The following is a 16,972-nucleotide window of genomic DNA, read 5'->3' on the forward strand; positions in this document are numbered from 1 at the left end:
CTTCAGTACTCTGTCTTGTTGAGCCACATATGCTAGCCTATTACAAACACAGACCCAGGTCTGAACCACGTCCTCCACAAGCTGCAGACTTAACTGAAAACAGCTTAAGAAGTACTCTTATCTCTAGCACCCAGATACCCAGTTCCCAATGGGGTCCAAACCCCAAATAAATCCATTTTACTCTGTATAAAGCTTATACAGGGTAAATTCAAATTATCCGCCCTCTATAACACTGATAGATATGCACAGCTGTTTGCTCCCCCAGGAATTAATGGCTTACTCTGGGTTAATTAATAAACAAAAGTGATTTTATTAAGTATAATAAGTAGGATTTAAGTGATTCCAAGTAATAACAGACAGAACAAAGTAAATTACCAAGCACAATAAAACAAAAACAAACATGCAAGTCTAAACCTAATACAGTAGGAAACTAAATGCAGGTAAATCTCACCCTCAGATGTTCCAATAAGCTTCTTTCACAGTCTAGACTTCTTCCTAGTCTGGGTCCAGCAATCACTCAAACCCTCGTAGTTACTGTCCTTTGTTCCAGTTTCTTTCAGGCATCTCTTTGGGAGTGGAGAGGCTATCTTCTGAGCCAGCTGAAGATAAAATGGAGGGGTTTCCAGGGCCTTTTATATTCTCTCTCTTGTGGGCGGAAACCCCTTTGTTCTCCTGTGTGAGATCACAGCAACAAGACTGAGTCCATAGCCACCTGGGCAAGTCACATGTCTATGAATGATTCCGCTTTTTGCAGGCCAATGCCATTGTTTACATGTTAGTTTGAATATTCCCAGGAAAGCTCAGATGTGGATTGGTGTCTCCCAAAGTCCATTGTCAGTTAAGTGTTTCTTGATTGGGCACTTCCTGGGAATAGTCCTTTCTCAAGAAGCTGACCTAATGCTTCACTGAGGCTACTTAGAATCAAACAAATACATAGCCAATATTCATAACTTCAAATACAAAAATGATACGCACATACAGCCAGCATAATCATAACCAGCAAACTACAACCTTTCCATAGACACCCCGCTTGGCCTCCTCTATATAAGAACTGGTGCAACCATAGGACCCTGGTTGCAACAATGATCTATACAGTCACAGTTTATGTCAATAACATCACAACACCCTTGCCTCTACAAGAGGAGAGGGGATCCCTGCGGCCACTTCTGGGGTGTGAGGGCATGCTACTGCCTGTACTTGGCTGAGAAGGGCGACAGGGCAACCCTCACTAATCACTGCTCCAAGTGGATGGCAGGACAATGGCATGAGGACAGAGTTTGGATTGCCTAAATCCAGATCTGGATTGTACAAAGTATTTTTCCTTTCTGAGATATCTAATTTTGCCTACATTTTTGTAAGGAGGGGCTAAATTTGAGGAACTTTGTCATAGGAACAAGTATAGTGTGTTAAAAAAAAAAATCAACCTGCGTCCATCTCCTCTTTCTCCATTGTAACTCATGTTGTATTAAAAAACATGGTTCGGAGGATTAGACACAACAGTAACAGCTGGTCTGCTTTTCATACTGCTTTGTTACATCTCTGAAGGAATAGTAAACCTAATCCACTTTTCTGACACCCAAAAGGGAGAGGGGGCACCTGCCAGAAGAAAGACTCTCCCTCTAAGCCAGGAGGTCAGACTCAAGATGTTGTGTTGTTTGTTCTTTATACAATATACTACCAGTTCCTACATCCATGCTTATTTATGGTCCATGGCAGGGTGTGTGTGTATAAATTCAGAACATAGTCTCTCCCGCCCCCTCATACTGTACAGCAGTTCACCTAATGGTATTAATGAAAGGTTTGCACAGATATCAAGGGGAGAATACAGCCTTTATGGTGCAACTACACATGTAGTATCTATTATTTTTGCTTTGTCTTGTCATTGCATCCATCACTCAGGGAGATGCTACATGTGGCCCCAACGGGGGGTGATGTGAATTTCTGTCTTTTGTATCTCTTCCTCCCACATCCTCCTATTTCTATGCCTTTGTGAGTTTCCACTGTTCCTTCTGCATTTCCTTCCCCACAAAAACTCCAGATTCCCCCTTACCAAATTCCCCCTTTCCAGCAAGTAAACTAATCAGCCATGAAATAGTTAATGTTATCAAAATGTCATCACTGGGTTTTAGAGCTGATACTTTCATCAGATCAACAAGGAGCAGAGGCATTTACCCCTCTCAGAATCATTAATTTATACTTGGTGTTGCCAACTCTCACAATTTTCTCTCATGTCTAGCGTGTTTGGGGTTTTTGTTTTTGTTTAATCTGTTTCATGAAAACATGATAAAAGGCTGCCAACACAATTTTTCCCTTATTCAAAATGGTCACCATCTTCTGTTACAGTCAATGGAGCTGAAACCAGCAAGATGGCCACCATTTCCGTGCAGCTTATCTGCACCTGGCAGTGAGGCTGCCTATAATAAAGTTGGCTGCCACCGCTCACTGTTTTCAACGACATTGAAGCCCCAACCCACATACAAAATGGCTGCCTCTCCACGGTTCAGGGGGCTCAAAGGACGCAGGGACTGTGAGGAGTAGGAGAGATGCTGTGAAAAATGGATGGGGAGAATGAGTAGTATCAGAAGGCAGAATTAGAGGTTGTAGTGAGATGGGATGCAGGAGGGTTCCCAGAACAGTGATGTGGTCAAAGATGTAGGGATGGGACACACTCTTTCAAACAGGCACTGGCTCAGTGGCTGTGAAAATCATACGCGCTCTGAATTATTCAGCTGTACTATTTGTCAGACTATTACGGAGCTGATAGATCTACCTATGTTACTACTTATTGTTTCAAACAAGCCTTTGAGCCATTGTATAGCTACCATGGAATCTGAGTGATAGATGTCCACTGTGTGCCAAGAATAATACGGATTTATCCCCAAATCTCCAAACCCAGCTACTGCAATTTAAAGCAGTTCTGAGGATCCTCTAGGTTGCAGCAGTGGCTGCTCTCAGGTTTAGAGGGATGGAAGAGTGATGAATGCTGCATTTGCCTCTTCACCTTAGGAGGGTGTGTGTGTGGGGGGATTTTAAACCTTTTCAAGCTATATTTATGCACAGAGAAAATGGGCACAACCCCAGTGCTTTCTGTGTGTTTATCTTTAAGTGAGAGAAAAACAGCACTACAGTAAGTAAATGGTTGAGGAGGAATGTGTTATTTAGTTTATCCAGCAGATGGTGCCAGACTCTGAATTAGGTGGACCTAAATAACAGGCCCGTTGACAGAAGTATTCCACAGCGCTGTAAAAGGAAGTTTCAGATAGTTAAGTCAGTACTGCTGGGCCCAATCTTGCACCACTTCATTTTTCCACCCCTTCCAGCTTTGTGCCCTAGGCAGCTGCCCTGCTCACCCCACCCTAGTTACAGCCCTGAATGTAGGGGTGAAAAGGACCTTGAGCAATCATCTAGTCCATCGCCCCTGCAGAAGCAGGACAAAGTGTATCTAAACTGCCTTTGACAGGTGTTTTTCTAACTTGTTCTTAGAAATTTCCAATGATGGGAATTCCACAACCTCCCTTGGAAGCCTATTCCAGTGCTTAATTATCCTTGTAGCGGGAAAGATTTTCCTAATAGCTAGCCTAAAATCTCCCTTACTGCAGATAAAGCCTATTACTTCTTGTCCTACCTTCAGTGGACATTGAGAACTGATCACTGCCCTCTTCCCACCAACCAAGTTACTCTCAGATGGCATTTGAGCACATACCCTTCACTTCACTATGCCCCTGTGTCGATAGGAATCCTTGGAGTCCTGAAGGACTGTTTGACCTAAAAGGATAGAAGATTGCAGTGCAATGGTGGAGATAATTTTATTAAGACAGACTCCACACTTGGATGTTGTATCTAATGCTCACTGAATAGAATAGGAGAGAGCAAATACAATACATACTTGAGAGCATTAGAGGGAATTTAGGAAAGGACTCGGAGAGATCTGCACAAAATGGTGAAAAGCTGTTATATTTCATACATTTCAGTTTAAATAAAGAATCACATGCCATCCTAGCATCTGCTTGTTTACTTCAGTGACAAGTGAAGGCTTCTGAAGAATGAAATGAAACATATTTGCAAGCAGTAGTAGACAGGTTCCAGAAAAGAAGTTTGGCTGGGTTCAGAAACTTGCTTTGCAACCTAATGCCTTCTTGAAGATCTAAGAAGAGAACTCAGACCAGGGATGCGGGGTTAGAAAAGCTGGCTTCTAATTATCCATGGGATAGGAAGGAAGAGATGGACTAAGTCATTCGGGGTTCCTAGGATGCTAAAAAAACCTTCCCCATTCCCATTCCCTCCCTCCACCCACTTGCTCTTCTGAAAGTTTTCATAAGTGAACTGAGTGCAAGAAGTTGATGTGCCTTAAGAAACAGAATGTGACCTTAGCATCTAGGTCTTCAGTGGCAAACTGTAGAGAATTGTCACTAGATTAAATTCACTCTTGTGCAAAGGGTCAGCATAAAGTGATGCACCACTTGAGGCTCAAAATAGGGCTTGAGTGAGACGTAAGTGGTGCATAGACCTTATGCAAGCGCTCTGCACAGGAAAACCTCTTCCATTGGCACAGATAGTTTCTACACTTAAAACCCTACAGTGGCTCAACTGCAGTGGCACAGCTATAGTATTTTAAGTGTAGACAAGCCCTCTGCCATTGATTTAAGTTGTGGCCTTGAGCCTCAGTTTCTCTATCTATAAAATGGGGATAGTGGCACTTTATCCACTTTTATGTAAACCGCTTTAAAATGTACCAATAGAAACTATCAAAACTAATCATGCAAAAAAAAGCAGATTTTCTAAGTAATTTTTTTCAGAAAATGCAATTGAAGTCTCAGAGAGCTTACCCCCAATTTCAGTGTTAACTGTGCAGCTACCAACCAAACAAAATTATTTAGCTTTATATGTTCAGTACACGGTTTTCAAACCATCACATCTTTGTTAAATCAGAACAGTTGAGGACATTAAATACCACATTCCAAGGTTCGAAACTTGACATTTTCACTGCCAAAAATCTAAAAAAGAGCACACGGTGTTTTGTATGACGGGAGAATGGAGAAATGCTCTAGGACTTTGCTCAAACATTCCATCAAGATTCTCTTTCTATATTCTCCCATAGAACAGAAGATTTCAGCCCAACAGTTGTGTGATGGAAACTATGAACATAGCTATTTTAAGTACCTGCTGTAGAAAGGGCACCCTGTTGAGCAAGAGTCTCAAAGGTACTAGGGGGATTAGACACCCAAATGATTTTGCATTTCAATAGAAATTGGGCAACTAAACTTCCTTAGGTGCCTCTGAAAATTTCACCTGGAGCCTACAAGTAGTGCAGTGTGATAACACACAGAAGACATAAGTTCAGGACTCTCCCTCCAGTGCTGCCCAAGAGTGGCAGGAGCGATCTGTGCAGAGATGGAAGGACTGCTTCACATCACTACCATGTTAACTGTCCAATTAAGAGCTCCATCCAGCCTTTCTGTGGTGGTACACTGCAGTGCCTCTTAAGCTAGCCTGCAACCCTCTGATTGGCTAACCCCTTGCAGCCTCCCCTCCTGATTGGCAGCTTCCTGTGCAGTCTCTCCACTTGGAGGACTTAGCTACACATAGCTGGCATAGGTGTGGCAGGGCCCTGAGGCCTCCAGCAACGGGCCTCTGGGCTTTGCCCATCCTGTCATTCCCCCCTGCCCCACCCCCCAACAGGGTTGGGATGGTAGTTCTATAGAGAGTAATCTCATTACCCCATCTTTTGCCTCACTTTGGCAGGGTCTTCTTCCCAGACTCTGTCTGGAAAGCTACTAGTAATAGTCTCTGTAACCCGATCTACCAGGGTCCTTTTCTTGGGCCTCTGCCTTAAGAGCTTGTCTTAGTCCTTGCCCCTTTCAATCAGGTCTCTCCCCCTCAGAACTCTGTCTGGAGAGCCTCTACCTGGGTCTTTGCCCTGGTCTCTCAGGGTCTACTCTCTCAGATCTTTCTTACCTGAAGACCATGTCTATGGTCTTGACTCATTCTCTTCTCCTGGATTTCGGGGTGTTTGTACACCGAGCCTGTAGCTGCATCTCCTAATCATATACCATGTGGAGCAAGCACTGTTTTTCATCCTCAGTGAACTGGAGATCTTCAGTCAGCTGAACTTGAGATCCTCCAGTTACTTTTCTGCTGCCTCCAATCATTTTGACAGGTCATCCTCTGAGGAGAGAGCTCACAAAGCTTGCCGGTGCTACTCCCTTCTCTATCCTAGGGTCCTGTTCCATACCCTAGCTCTGCGCTTTCACCTTCTCCTGCTGGGGCAACTGTTTTGGCTTCTGTGCTAGTTAGCACACTGGGTATGTTAGCTAGGAGTTCCTACAGTACCCTGCTGAACTCTGAAATCTGTCCAGGTCTCAATGGTATCCTGCTGTGCCCAAGAATCTGTCTGGGTCCCTGCTGTAGTTCGCAGAGTTCTCCCCCTGGGTCAATGCTTCCTGTAAAGCCAAGCATTGTTCCCTCTGCCCCTTGGCTTCCACTTGCACCTGAGCCAACTCCTGCTCTACCCGGACCAGCTGGCTAATAACTTTCCCTCAGGAGATGCTAGCCTTGTCCAACTCTTGTTGGCACTTCCTCAGAGGGTCCCTCATGTCTGGGCCATTCTGGTCTCACCTCCAGGCTCTTTTCCATGATCTCCCTACCCTGGCTCCCAGCCCCTGCTTTCCTTCCCAGCTGGGCCCAGACCCTCTCGGTCCTAGGTCACAGTCCTGGCCTTTCCCACATGAGGGTTGAATAACCCACCCAGTCTCTTCCCAAAATTATGGGCCATAGCAGGTCCTTGACCATGCCAACATGGAGTCGAGCTCTCCAGCCCTCTACCTCCAGCCCAACTGCTGCCGTGGGATAGACTCAGGTCTCCACATGTACACAGGAGTCGTTTACTAGAAGTCAGTCCAGGCCAGTTGCCCTCACCTGATCTTCCCACACCAACGTGTATCCCACGCCCTGAGACTACCAGACCTGTAACAACTTCCTCCCAGACTGTCACTACCCACAGTGGGGACACCCTGATCTTTGTAGACCCTGCAATTGGTTCTACTGTAACAGTTTAAGTATCCACACTATTACTGGGCAGTTCCTTTTAATATGCCTGGGCTGGCCACACCTGTAGCAGACTACTGGGTCTCCTTACTCCTTCCCACTACTACTTCCCATAGACTGCAGTGCTCTCCGTACCCCTTGCTGTTGCAGTGCATCCCCCAAGTCTAGAACCCTCAAGCCCTTTTCCCCTTGCAAGCTTCCCTGGGTCACCCTCCGGTGAACCCCTCTGTTTACTAAACAGCTTAGGCCGTTCTTTCCTTCAGCCTCAAATTAGGCCTCAGCTCACTCGACTGCTTCCCCCGTGGAGGCCGGCTGAAAATGCCTTACCCAGATTTGTGCACCTACTGGTAGGGCCTTTAGGAATTGCTCTAGGAGCTTCGCCACCAAGCTGGTCTCTGGACAAAGCCAGTGCATTGCCAGGTCTCGTAATTTCTGGGCTCATAACCCCTGCTGATCCAAAATGGCTGCCTTCACCACTGGGTAAGAATTCGCTGCTCATCACTTACTACTTGGCAAGCTGCCTGCACCATGCCCATCAGCAATGGAGCTATACGGGCCACCCAAGTCAATTCTTCCCATCCTGCTGCCTTTGCCATCTGCTCAAAGGTCCGGAGGAAGGCCTCTGGGTCATCATCCAGTCTAAGCTTTGCCAGGCCTGGAGCCAAACCAATCACCAGTTCCATCATGAACTGGGTTTCTAGGTGTGGTGTGACCCAACCGCTTGTGTATCCACTCCTGCAGGTTGGGGTGGATCTCCTGCCACTGTTGCTGTGCCACAAACTGGATTTCCTGTTTCTGTAGGTTCTCTGTCAACTGCATCAGGAGGATCCATGGCTGCTGCTCCTGCTGCCAACAGGTAAATCCTCTTCCATAGTTGTGCCCCTTGTTGATCAGGGGTCGGGCTGAAAGAAACCTCACTACTGGTACCAAATGTAACGGCATGGCACCTACCTCTCGCATACCCCTTCTGGTTGGGTGTGTCTGCAGTCTTTTAAACAGCCCCAGCCCTGGTATTGGGCCATATACCCAGGGCTTCCTCCTTGGAGGCAAAAGTTTTGCCCTTTCTGGCCCCAGTTCTCATGGCCAAACATAGGGATTGTCTCCAGAGTGCCTGCTCTGATAATATACGCACTTGTTTCACATCAAATACCCGAACTGCTTTCATAAATGACTGTCCAGGCTGCATGAACCTTGGTCCTTGTCAAACTGGTCTGGCAACACTTTTCTCGGTGTTGCAGTAATATTCCTACAGTTTGGCTGCCATTTTCTTGAACACTCCTTTTAAAAAGGCATTCTGCTCTGCATCTTCACTGTACTTTTATTTTGCATTGGAGTCTGCCCAATGTGTCAAATCCATTACAGCGTTGTACGGTTGATGGATAGAAACAGAACATCTCAAAAAATGTAATAGTTTTCATCAATGATTTGGCATTCCGAGCAATGACTGAAGTGGCAAGGTCATGTCATTTAAAAACAAGATCAGTGTGTCCATTACCTCAATGCAGGATGAAATCTCCATTTCACTTGCAATGAACTCACGGTAGTGACACGTTCAGCACGGTAAAGAACTGCTTCAAACCATGAATTCCATCGTGTCACTACTGGTTCTGGACACAGGCATTTGGTCAGGATTAAGCTTTTTTCTCCCCCTGCAAAGAAAGCCCTGAAACGCAGTTTGTGAGCTGGGCAGTGTTTAAACATTTTCTTCATTGCAGCAATGACTATCAATTTTAGAAAAAATGAACATGCCGCTGATTGCTAGCCAGACTTACAATATATGCATTGTACTTTATATGCACCATATTAGGAAGCAGGCCCTGTTGAACCTGAGTATATGCTCGAGTACAGTATGTTGCATTGTCTGTTGATACAGATTTTAAGGTATCTGGGATAGTAAAATTGGTTAGGCAGTTTGGTGACAGCTAGTGACAAAGTTGAATAATTTACCAGGTTAAGAACAGGACTGTCCAAAAGAAATGATTGTGGCTTTTCTGAGCCATTAATTTGGGGTACAGCAATGATATGCAGTACATAATTATCTTTGTCATCTGTTGACAAACATAGAATCATCTTTTTTCATATGCTCTTTTAGCTCCTTTCTGTGTACTTCAAACATCTTGGATAAGTAATCTTGGTGATGCTTATTAGCAGAAGGAAGAACACACATGTTTGGAATTGGTTTCTGAATGTACTCCCTTAAGACTGGGCTATCCAGTTTCTCCTCTGGTATATCTGCACTTGAGAAGGCTTAAAAAAAGTTCAATATATGCCACATTTTGAGCATCACAACTCTCAGTACTGCCATTAAACAGATATGACAGTTGTCTGATGTTTTGTTTTTGATGTCAGATCTGTTTTTGCTTTGCATTTGGCATTATGATACCGATCAGAATACAAGAGTATCAATATTTTACTTGAAGCAGCAAAGAATCCTGTGGCACCTTATAGACTAACAGACGTTTTGCAGCATGAGCTTTCGTGGGTGAATACCCACTTCTTCGGATGCAAGAAATGGGTATTCACCCACGAAAGCTCATGCTGCAAAACGTCTGTTAGTCTATAAGGTGCCACAGGATTCTTTGCTGCTTCTACAGAACCAGACTAACACGGCTACCCCTCTGATACTTGACAATATTTTACTTGTGTCTGTGGTCTAATGTGACATTGCAACTTTCCTCCAGCAGCGTGCAATTGCTTGGGATGCTGCTCTGCACAATCTAAAGCACTGATTTTATTTATTTTTGCAGTTTGAGTCTTAGGATTTGCCATATTCTTAAACTCGTGGAAGTACTGTACTGTGTGTAAACAACCATGTGTCTCCTAGCAATGTAAGTATTGCTAGATCGGATGAGTCTGTTCAAGTTTGAATGTGCATGACAAATTAAATACAGTACACCCTCACGATAACAAACCTCTGAGGATCTAAGCCATTTGTTCAGCATACCCCAGGCTCAGTTATAGCAAAAAGGGAGGGACCACATCCTCAGGGCCAGAGGATCTCTCAAGCTCCCCACCACATTTGCTCTCTAATGTTGAACTGAGCCAAATAAGCCTCTCAAGGAGTTTTTCCTCTCAATGTTGGTGGTCTTTTGCATCATTTGGGATGGGACAGCCCAATGTCTTCTCTCAACTACAAACAGGGCACAAAAAACTGTTGTAAACGTCTGCTCTTACCCAAGTCCTCTGGCTGGCTCAATTCCTCATCCAAGCAATTGCCTTCCACTATGATCTGTGATGCTTTGATCTCCTTCTGGAGCTGAATTTTCACCTTCTTGTCCTTGCTGCAGCTCATCTATTAGCAAATTCTAAGTTGGCAAATGGTTGCTTGGTCTCTATTGTTTTGTGGAAAGTCTTCTGGTCTATGGAAATCAGATTGTTGGTCACCTCCATCTGTTCTACTATTCTAGCCTGGTTGTGTTGCTGTATTTCCAAATCTGTCTTATCACTTTGTAGTTGCTGCACCAACAGGGATCTCACCTCAGCCTGCAAGTCAGAGTCCTTTCTGGGAAACCTTCAGCTTGTTTTAGGTAATCCTAATTCCTTTTGCAAAGTCTGGAGCTCATGTTTTAAACCTCAGCTGAATGTTTTTGATATTTACAAGCATTTCTAATTATTTGTTTCATCTTGGCTCAAGAGGAATACTATACTCAATGTCACTCCTTGGAAACTCAAACCCACTTCTCTCTCAGTGTTGTCCCTTTTTGACTAAGTGGCTAACCAAAAACTTGGGCATCAGCGATGTTCTAGTTAGGAGTAGAGGTTGGTAGAGTCTGGTATTTTCTTTGATGCAATCTTGTTTATATACGAAGGGCCATACAAAATGCTACTCCTCCAAATGTTTAGTTCCTCTGCAAAAGGAAGTTTTAGACCCAAGCCTTTTTAGCCAACAGACCCACAAGCTCTCTAGCTTTTCCCAGGGTCACACTGCTTACAGGCTCTCTTGCCTCTAGTTCTGTTCTTTTTGGTCCTGTGTGTTCTGTCTTCACGTTCACACACAAACACTATATATGCAGCAGAAGCCCTCTGCCTACTCAGTCCAAACTTCTGGGCAGTGTCACATAACTCTTTTGTCCTAAGCAGGGGCCTATGATTAATGTATTCTGACAATTATGTTAATTGAAGGCTGCGTTCACACTATCAGTCTCAGTGAGGTTTTAACTCTACCCATAAAAAGGTTTCACCCAGCTTTAACAGTATGTGAAGCTCTGGAGATCCTCTCTTCACACTTGTCTAAAAGCAGCAAGTATGCTGCTGGTACTACACAATTAGCAACGGAGGGAAAAAAAGGCAATGTGGTGATAGCGCTTCACAGACAGCCCCTTATTCTGTTAAAAAGTCCCTGTAATGTCTACACTAATCACAACAGGTAAGCATTGTACCTGCACCACTGTAGTGGAAACATTTACTACAGTGACAGAAGAGGTTTTCCATTGCTGTAGTAAATCCACCCCGTAGACAGGCTGTAGCTAGGTTGAGGGAAGAATCCTTCTGTCAACCTACCGATCTCTATACCAGGCTTATGTTGGCTTAACTACATTTTAGGGATGTGAATTTTTCACACCTTTGAGTGGTGTAGCTAGATTGACCTACATTTTGGGTGTAGACCAGGGCTAGGGGCAGGTCCATACTCACCGCGCGGGTCGACGCGGTGAGTTCGACTTCTCGGAGTTCGAACTATCGCGTCTAATCAAGACGCGATAGTTCGAACTCCCCGCGCGCTCCGGTCAACTCCGGAACTCCATCACCGCGAACGGTGGTGGCGGAGTCGACCTTGGAGCCGCGGAGTTCGACCCCGCCGCGTCTGGACGGGTAAGTCAATCGAACTAGGGTACTTCGAGTTCAGCTACACTGTTCGCGTAGCTGAACTTGCGTACCCTAGTTCGACCCCCCCCTTAGTGTAGATCAGGCCTAAGAGACTTTTGTGCTCCTAGTGTCTTAAGTAAGTTTTAACTCATTAGAACACTTTACGCATGGTAACAGACTATCCAGATTCTTTCTGGTTCTCATGCACTAACTCGTAATGTGAGCTGCAAAAATCAAACCTTTAAGATTCCATGAAAGGAGAAACAGGAATAGTCAAAGTCTGATTAACTCTGTATGTAACTGAAACATGAGGTAATTCCTACCACCTTAAATATGGTATGCAGCTCATTTCTAAAGTTACTTACTCTGCCAGAGCAAGTGACAACTCAACTTCAAAATTAATCCAAGTTTTGTTTATGGGAATTGTCGGTTTCCCTGGTGCCGAGTAACACAATTGACCAATTGCTCATATTTGTCAACCTTGGAGGAAGGTAACTTAATAGCAACATTTACATTTTTAAATAGGCAAGCATTTCTTCCTTTGGAATTTTTCAAACTTTTTTAAATGGTTAATGATGCTGTCATGTAGCTCACCAATTTTCAAATAAACCACCCCATTATGAAGAACAATTTTAACATGTTAACGGAATCTTGAAACACACACTACATTCTCCTTGGTTTTCCAAGTAATTAAAAACAGGACAGATTATGCAGAGAAACTAGAGAAAGGCCTGGATGACTATGCAAAGGGAGAAACGCAAAAATATTTTAGTTCAGATCTATTTATGCAGCACCCATTGACTTTAACTGAGAGCTGCTTTTGTGTATTTGCAGACAATGTCACCAAGTTACCTGCTCTGTTCACATGCTTCTGCAGAGGCTGCCTTGCGCCTCCTTGAAACAGAAAATCCAATGTGCCCATTTATGTAATAAGGAAGGACTGGTGGGACAGCAGAGAATGAGGTCAGTTAAAATCAAGCAGCAAGTTCACTCCACAGACCAGTGTTTACAAACATGGGAAAGGAAGGAGCAAAAGAAATTCAGAGTACAATCGACTTGTAAAAATTCCTATTAAAAAACTGCAAAGCAAAAAACCAAAAAACTGACATACTGAACTAAAGCCCGGCTCAATACATCCCCTTCTATTAATGGATTAAAGAGCACTGCAGAACATGCTTCTACCCCGATGCTACTTAAAACCCATCATGCTAATCAACCTTTTATGAAAACCAGCACAGAGTTGACCTGAAATACTTAGTTCACAAGTTTATTATGAAAAAACACTGCAGTACTCTCCTGCAGTAACATCATTTTACAGGAAAAAAACAGTTCTGTTCAAAATAACTCACTATGCTTGGACAATTACAAAGGACAATGAAGGAGGCAGAATGGGGAGGAAGAAAATGAGTGAGACAAAAATCAATACAATTAAATTAAACAGTATTCCCTGAAAAAAACAAATCAGAACAGATTCAGAACACAAATAGGAGGCGGGCTTGGTACTTATTTTAAAAATGTTCATTAAGCTTCAATGATTGTTTGCTGCTATCCTTATCTACAGTCATGCTGAATAAAGCTATAGCTAAATGGAAAGTTAAATGTATTCACGACGTGTTAATGTCTACATCTTAATATTTGCAGTCTCTCAGAGAAAGCAAAAGTAACTACAAATAGTGCTATGCCAGAAACTGGTTTCTTGACCAACAATGTTGCTTCAGCATGCAATGAACTGGTTCATTCTAAAGTGGTCACGGTTGTTGACAAGAGGCTTTGTATTTTATTATGGCACATCTTTTGGTCCATGTGAAAACGAGTTTGAATGTTAAATATTTTCTGACACTTTGGAGTTACTGTTGCTCTTCCCATTTCCTTTAGGTCAACATATGGTTCATGGCAATACTGTACAAGTGTAAAATCTTTACAGGAAGTAGTCTGGGGTGCGACGAGTAACATGTGGTTCACCTCTGCGTGGTGCTGGATCAAACTGCAAGCTGAAAGAAAACACGTTTTTATTCAAATTGCTACAGATTTTGTTGACGAATTCATAATTACCATATGCGTGCCCCTGATTAGCTGTATTCCCCATAAGAATTCTGGGACTATTGCATGATAGTTAAGTGCCCTTTTCTTCAATATTAAACCCATACTTGGAGCTCATAGATTAAATGTGTTTTTTCTACAGTCAATATGAACTGAGGACTGGTGAAAAATATCAAGGCTGTCACTAAAATGTATTCTCTACAATACCACAAGCCAGGGTGCGTTTAGGAAGTCTACAAGGTACCCAATACCAATGCTGCAGAGAGGAGGCGATTTAAAAGTATGCCACATTTCCAGGTTCTCACTCCATCTTTTATATTCCAAGCATTCTTGTAACTCAGTGTTTTTCAACCTTTTTCATTTTGGGGACTCCTAATAAATTTTGAATGGAGGTTGGAAATTCAGTCTATGGTTCACGGATCCCTACCATAAAAGCCTTAGACTGACTAAACAGAATTTAACTATAAATGTTGTGCATGCTCAGCACGACATTTGATGCAGCACGAGGAAGGGTGCTAAACTGTAGGCTTCTCTGGTGGTAACACTTCCGGATTTTGGCCTGTAAGTAGGGTATTCACATACTTTTGATTAATCAGAAAAACGTAACGCCTTTTCTTGGATCTGAAGCTTTATTTTCAGAGTCACCTTTTGCAGACCCCTTATATATAGTCCGGAGACCCTGGGCTGAAAACCACTGTTGTAACTAAATGCTTTCAATGTATGACTCTCACCCTACAGAAGTCAAACATATAAAGAATTCTAATCACCTCTGACGTGGGGCAAACATTGGAAGAAATATGTTTTCTGACTTTAGAACCATCAGAGAAGAGATCTGAGCTAAGCTTCAACAACAGCTTTATAAGAAAAATGGCTAATATTCCCAAACCAAACAAAAAATAGTTTAAAAAATAGTAAATAAGATATCAAGTCACATTTTAAATTTATATATCTATATCTATATGAATATGAGAGAGAGAGCTGCTGCAATATGAAGTGTTTAATTCAGTCATGTCTGAAATGTAATTTCTGGAATCTATGTTTAACAATCCCTTCTCCTTCCACCTTCAAATTATCTTTCTATTTGCACAGCTCTGTAGAGCTATTTCCTCTTTAAAGAATTTCACAACTGCAGTTTAGAATTAACTCTACTTGATGCCTAGACAGTCACTACTCATTAATCCCTTTTTAGATTTGGCATTTGATATTAGTCTTAACAGTTACCACACTCCTTTCCCCCCACAGCAATATTAAGTGATCTATTTTTACAACTGTTTTCTTAACTACATTGCTTAATGAGAATCTGATCTTTAAATACTTACAAGGAGTATTTTAAAGTATCATCAAGTTCCATAATTGCAGCCTGGTTGCCACAACGGTAACAATAGTTTGGAGCACTGAAAATTGTTACTACATTCCGATCATGGCACCAGTTGTACCCCTAAAGAGGGAAAATACAAAAATCAAATAAGTCTTTATTAAGATGTCCTTCAAACATTCATTCCTTCTCTCTGTATGTAGCTGTAAGAAGGAGACAGTCTCAGTGGTTCACAGATTATGGCTCATCGAACCCTTCTAGGTAGTACATCTAAGAACATTAAAAACTAAGCAGTGAGGAATCAGAAGAAAAGGTTGCCCACACTGGATATCTTCATTGATAATTCTCAGAATGGGGGAGAAATCTGTTCATACCATAACCAGAGATTTGTGATTTGACAAGAACACAGAAGAGTTTCCCTGGTTAAGATCAGACAAAGTATGATTATAACCAGTGGTGCAAGTAAAATCCATGTCTTACCAGTACCGGGGGGTGAGGGGAGTTAACGGGGGGGGGGGGGGACGGCGGGCGGGGCTAAAGGGGGCATGTGACCTCCCCATGAGACTCCTCACTGCAACACCCCTAGCCCAGGGCCCCCGTGCTCTCCCTATCCCAACCCACATCCATCCCCTGTAACCTGGGGCAGCGGGGGGAGGAGGCTATCTCCGCCTCCTGCTGCGCCTGAGAAAGGGCTGCAGGGGAGGGGAGGGAGAGGAGGGGGGGAGCCGGCAGTACAGCCGCTGGAGGAGCTGCCGCCGATCTGCTCCTTTCCCCGCTGTTCTTCCCAGCCCCGGCAGGGTTGCTGCTGTGTCTTTCCGGTACATTTACAGGCTATAAATAGCTTTACCCATGTCAACTGTAAAACTCACAATTTTGTAAAACTGCAATGAATTCTCAAAAGCAAGGCAGAAGATTAGTAGTTGCAATGCATTTGACTTTAGATACATTAACTATTACACAGAAGTTTAATGCTCTTCCAGTTTCAGGATGAAGCTTCTGGGCGTCTTTCCTTTCTCCTATCGGAGAAGGATGATGTATTGCCATAGAAGCCCATTCTGAAACACAAGCACTAGGATAATGGCATTTAAGTATCAAAGCATTTAAGCTCAAATTGTGGGTATTTAAAACAAAACTGCACAATACTTACCTCCATTACCAGCTGATGTGCTCTTGAAACCAACGTAAGGCCATTGGCATGATTAAAAGTTTCTGAAATATCTTGCCCAAACGTATAGCCAGCACCACGAGGAGAAATGCCCCAACCGCCACGATCATCTGGATCTGACCATAGCAAATCACACATCGGACCCTGCAACACATTTTTAAAGTCATGAATTTTCAGCCGTATGACAGAGTGAGTGAGTGAATGTGTTTATATATCTATCTCTCTCTCTCTCAGACTCAAGTGTTCACTTAAATATACTAACAGCACAGTTGGCACTTGGGAAACCCTGGCAACTGATTACAGTAAGTTAAGAATCTTTGTGAGGAAGGGACTTGCTCTAAGAAGAGATTGGAGACCTCAGATTAAAAGGGCTTATTATGATATAGTACGATCACCTTCTCCAACTTATTCTCTAAACCCTGGGCAAGAATAATGTATGCATACCACTACCCTCCTTTAGACAGTCTGCAGGGAGACTGACATTGTCACACTATGAATACATATCCGTTTGTCATGAATTTCATTCTTGAACTATGTTTATATAAGCACACAAGGATATAAAGAAAGTATGCTGAAATGGAAAGACTTGTGTCTAAACAGCACAT

General features: G+C 43.2%; 1 protein-coding gene and 1 long non-coding RNA gene across 4 annotated transcripts in view; one reads left to right on the forward strand and one right to left on the reverse strand.

Moving 5' to 3' along the window:
• Positions 1–13,296, forward strand: part of LOC123375916 — a 14,566-nt gene extending 1,270 nt beyond the window's left edge. For both annotated transcript variants that reach the window (XR_006581617.1, XR_006581618.1), the window contains one exon: positions 12,682–13,296. This is a non-coding gene — a long non-coding RNA (uncharacterized LOC123375916). The remainder of the gene's footprint in view (positions 1–12,681) is intronic.
• The window catches only part of LOC123375913 (serine/threonine-protein phosphatase 2A catalytic subunit alpha isoform), a 75,273-nt gene continuing 71,394 nt past the window's right edge, over positions 13,094–16,972 (reverse strand). For both annotated transcript variants that reach the window (XM_045027328.1, XM_045027327.1), the window contains 3 exons: positions 16,350–16,511; positions 15,207–15,325; positions 13,094–13,838 (listed from right to left, as the gene is read on the reverse strand). In XM_045027328.1, the coding sequence (XP_044883263.1) occupies positions 13,766–13,838; positions 15,207–15,325; positions 16,350–16,511 (354 nt within the window). In that variant the 3' untranslated portion in view covers positions 13,094–13,765. The remainder of the gene's footprint in view (positions 13,839–15,206; positions 15,326–16,349; positions 16,512–16,972) is intronic.

Source organism: Mauremys mutica, chromosome 8, assembly GCF_020497125.1.
Source record: "Mauremys mutica isolate MM-2020 ecotype Southern chromosome 8, ASM2049712v1, whole genome shotgun sequence".
NCBI lineage: Eukaryota > Metazoa > Chordata > Testudines > Geoemydidae > Mauremys > Mauremys mutica.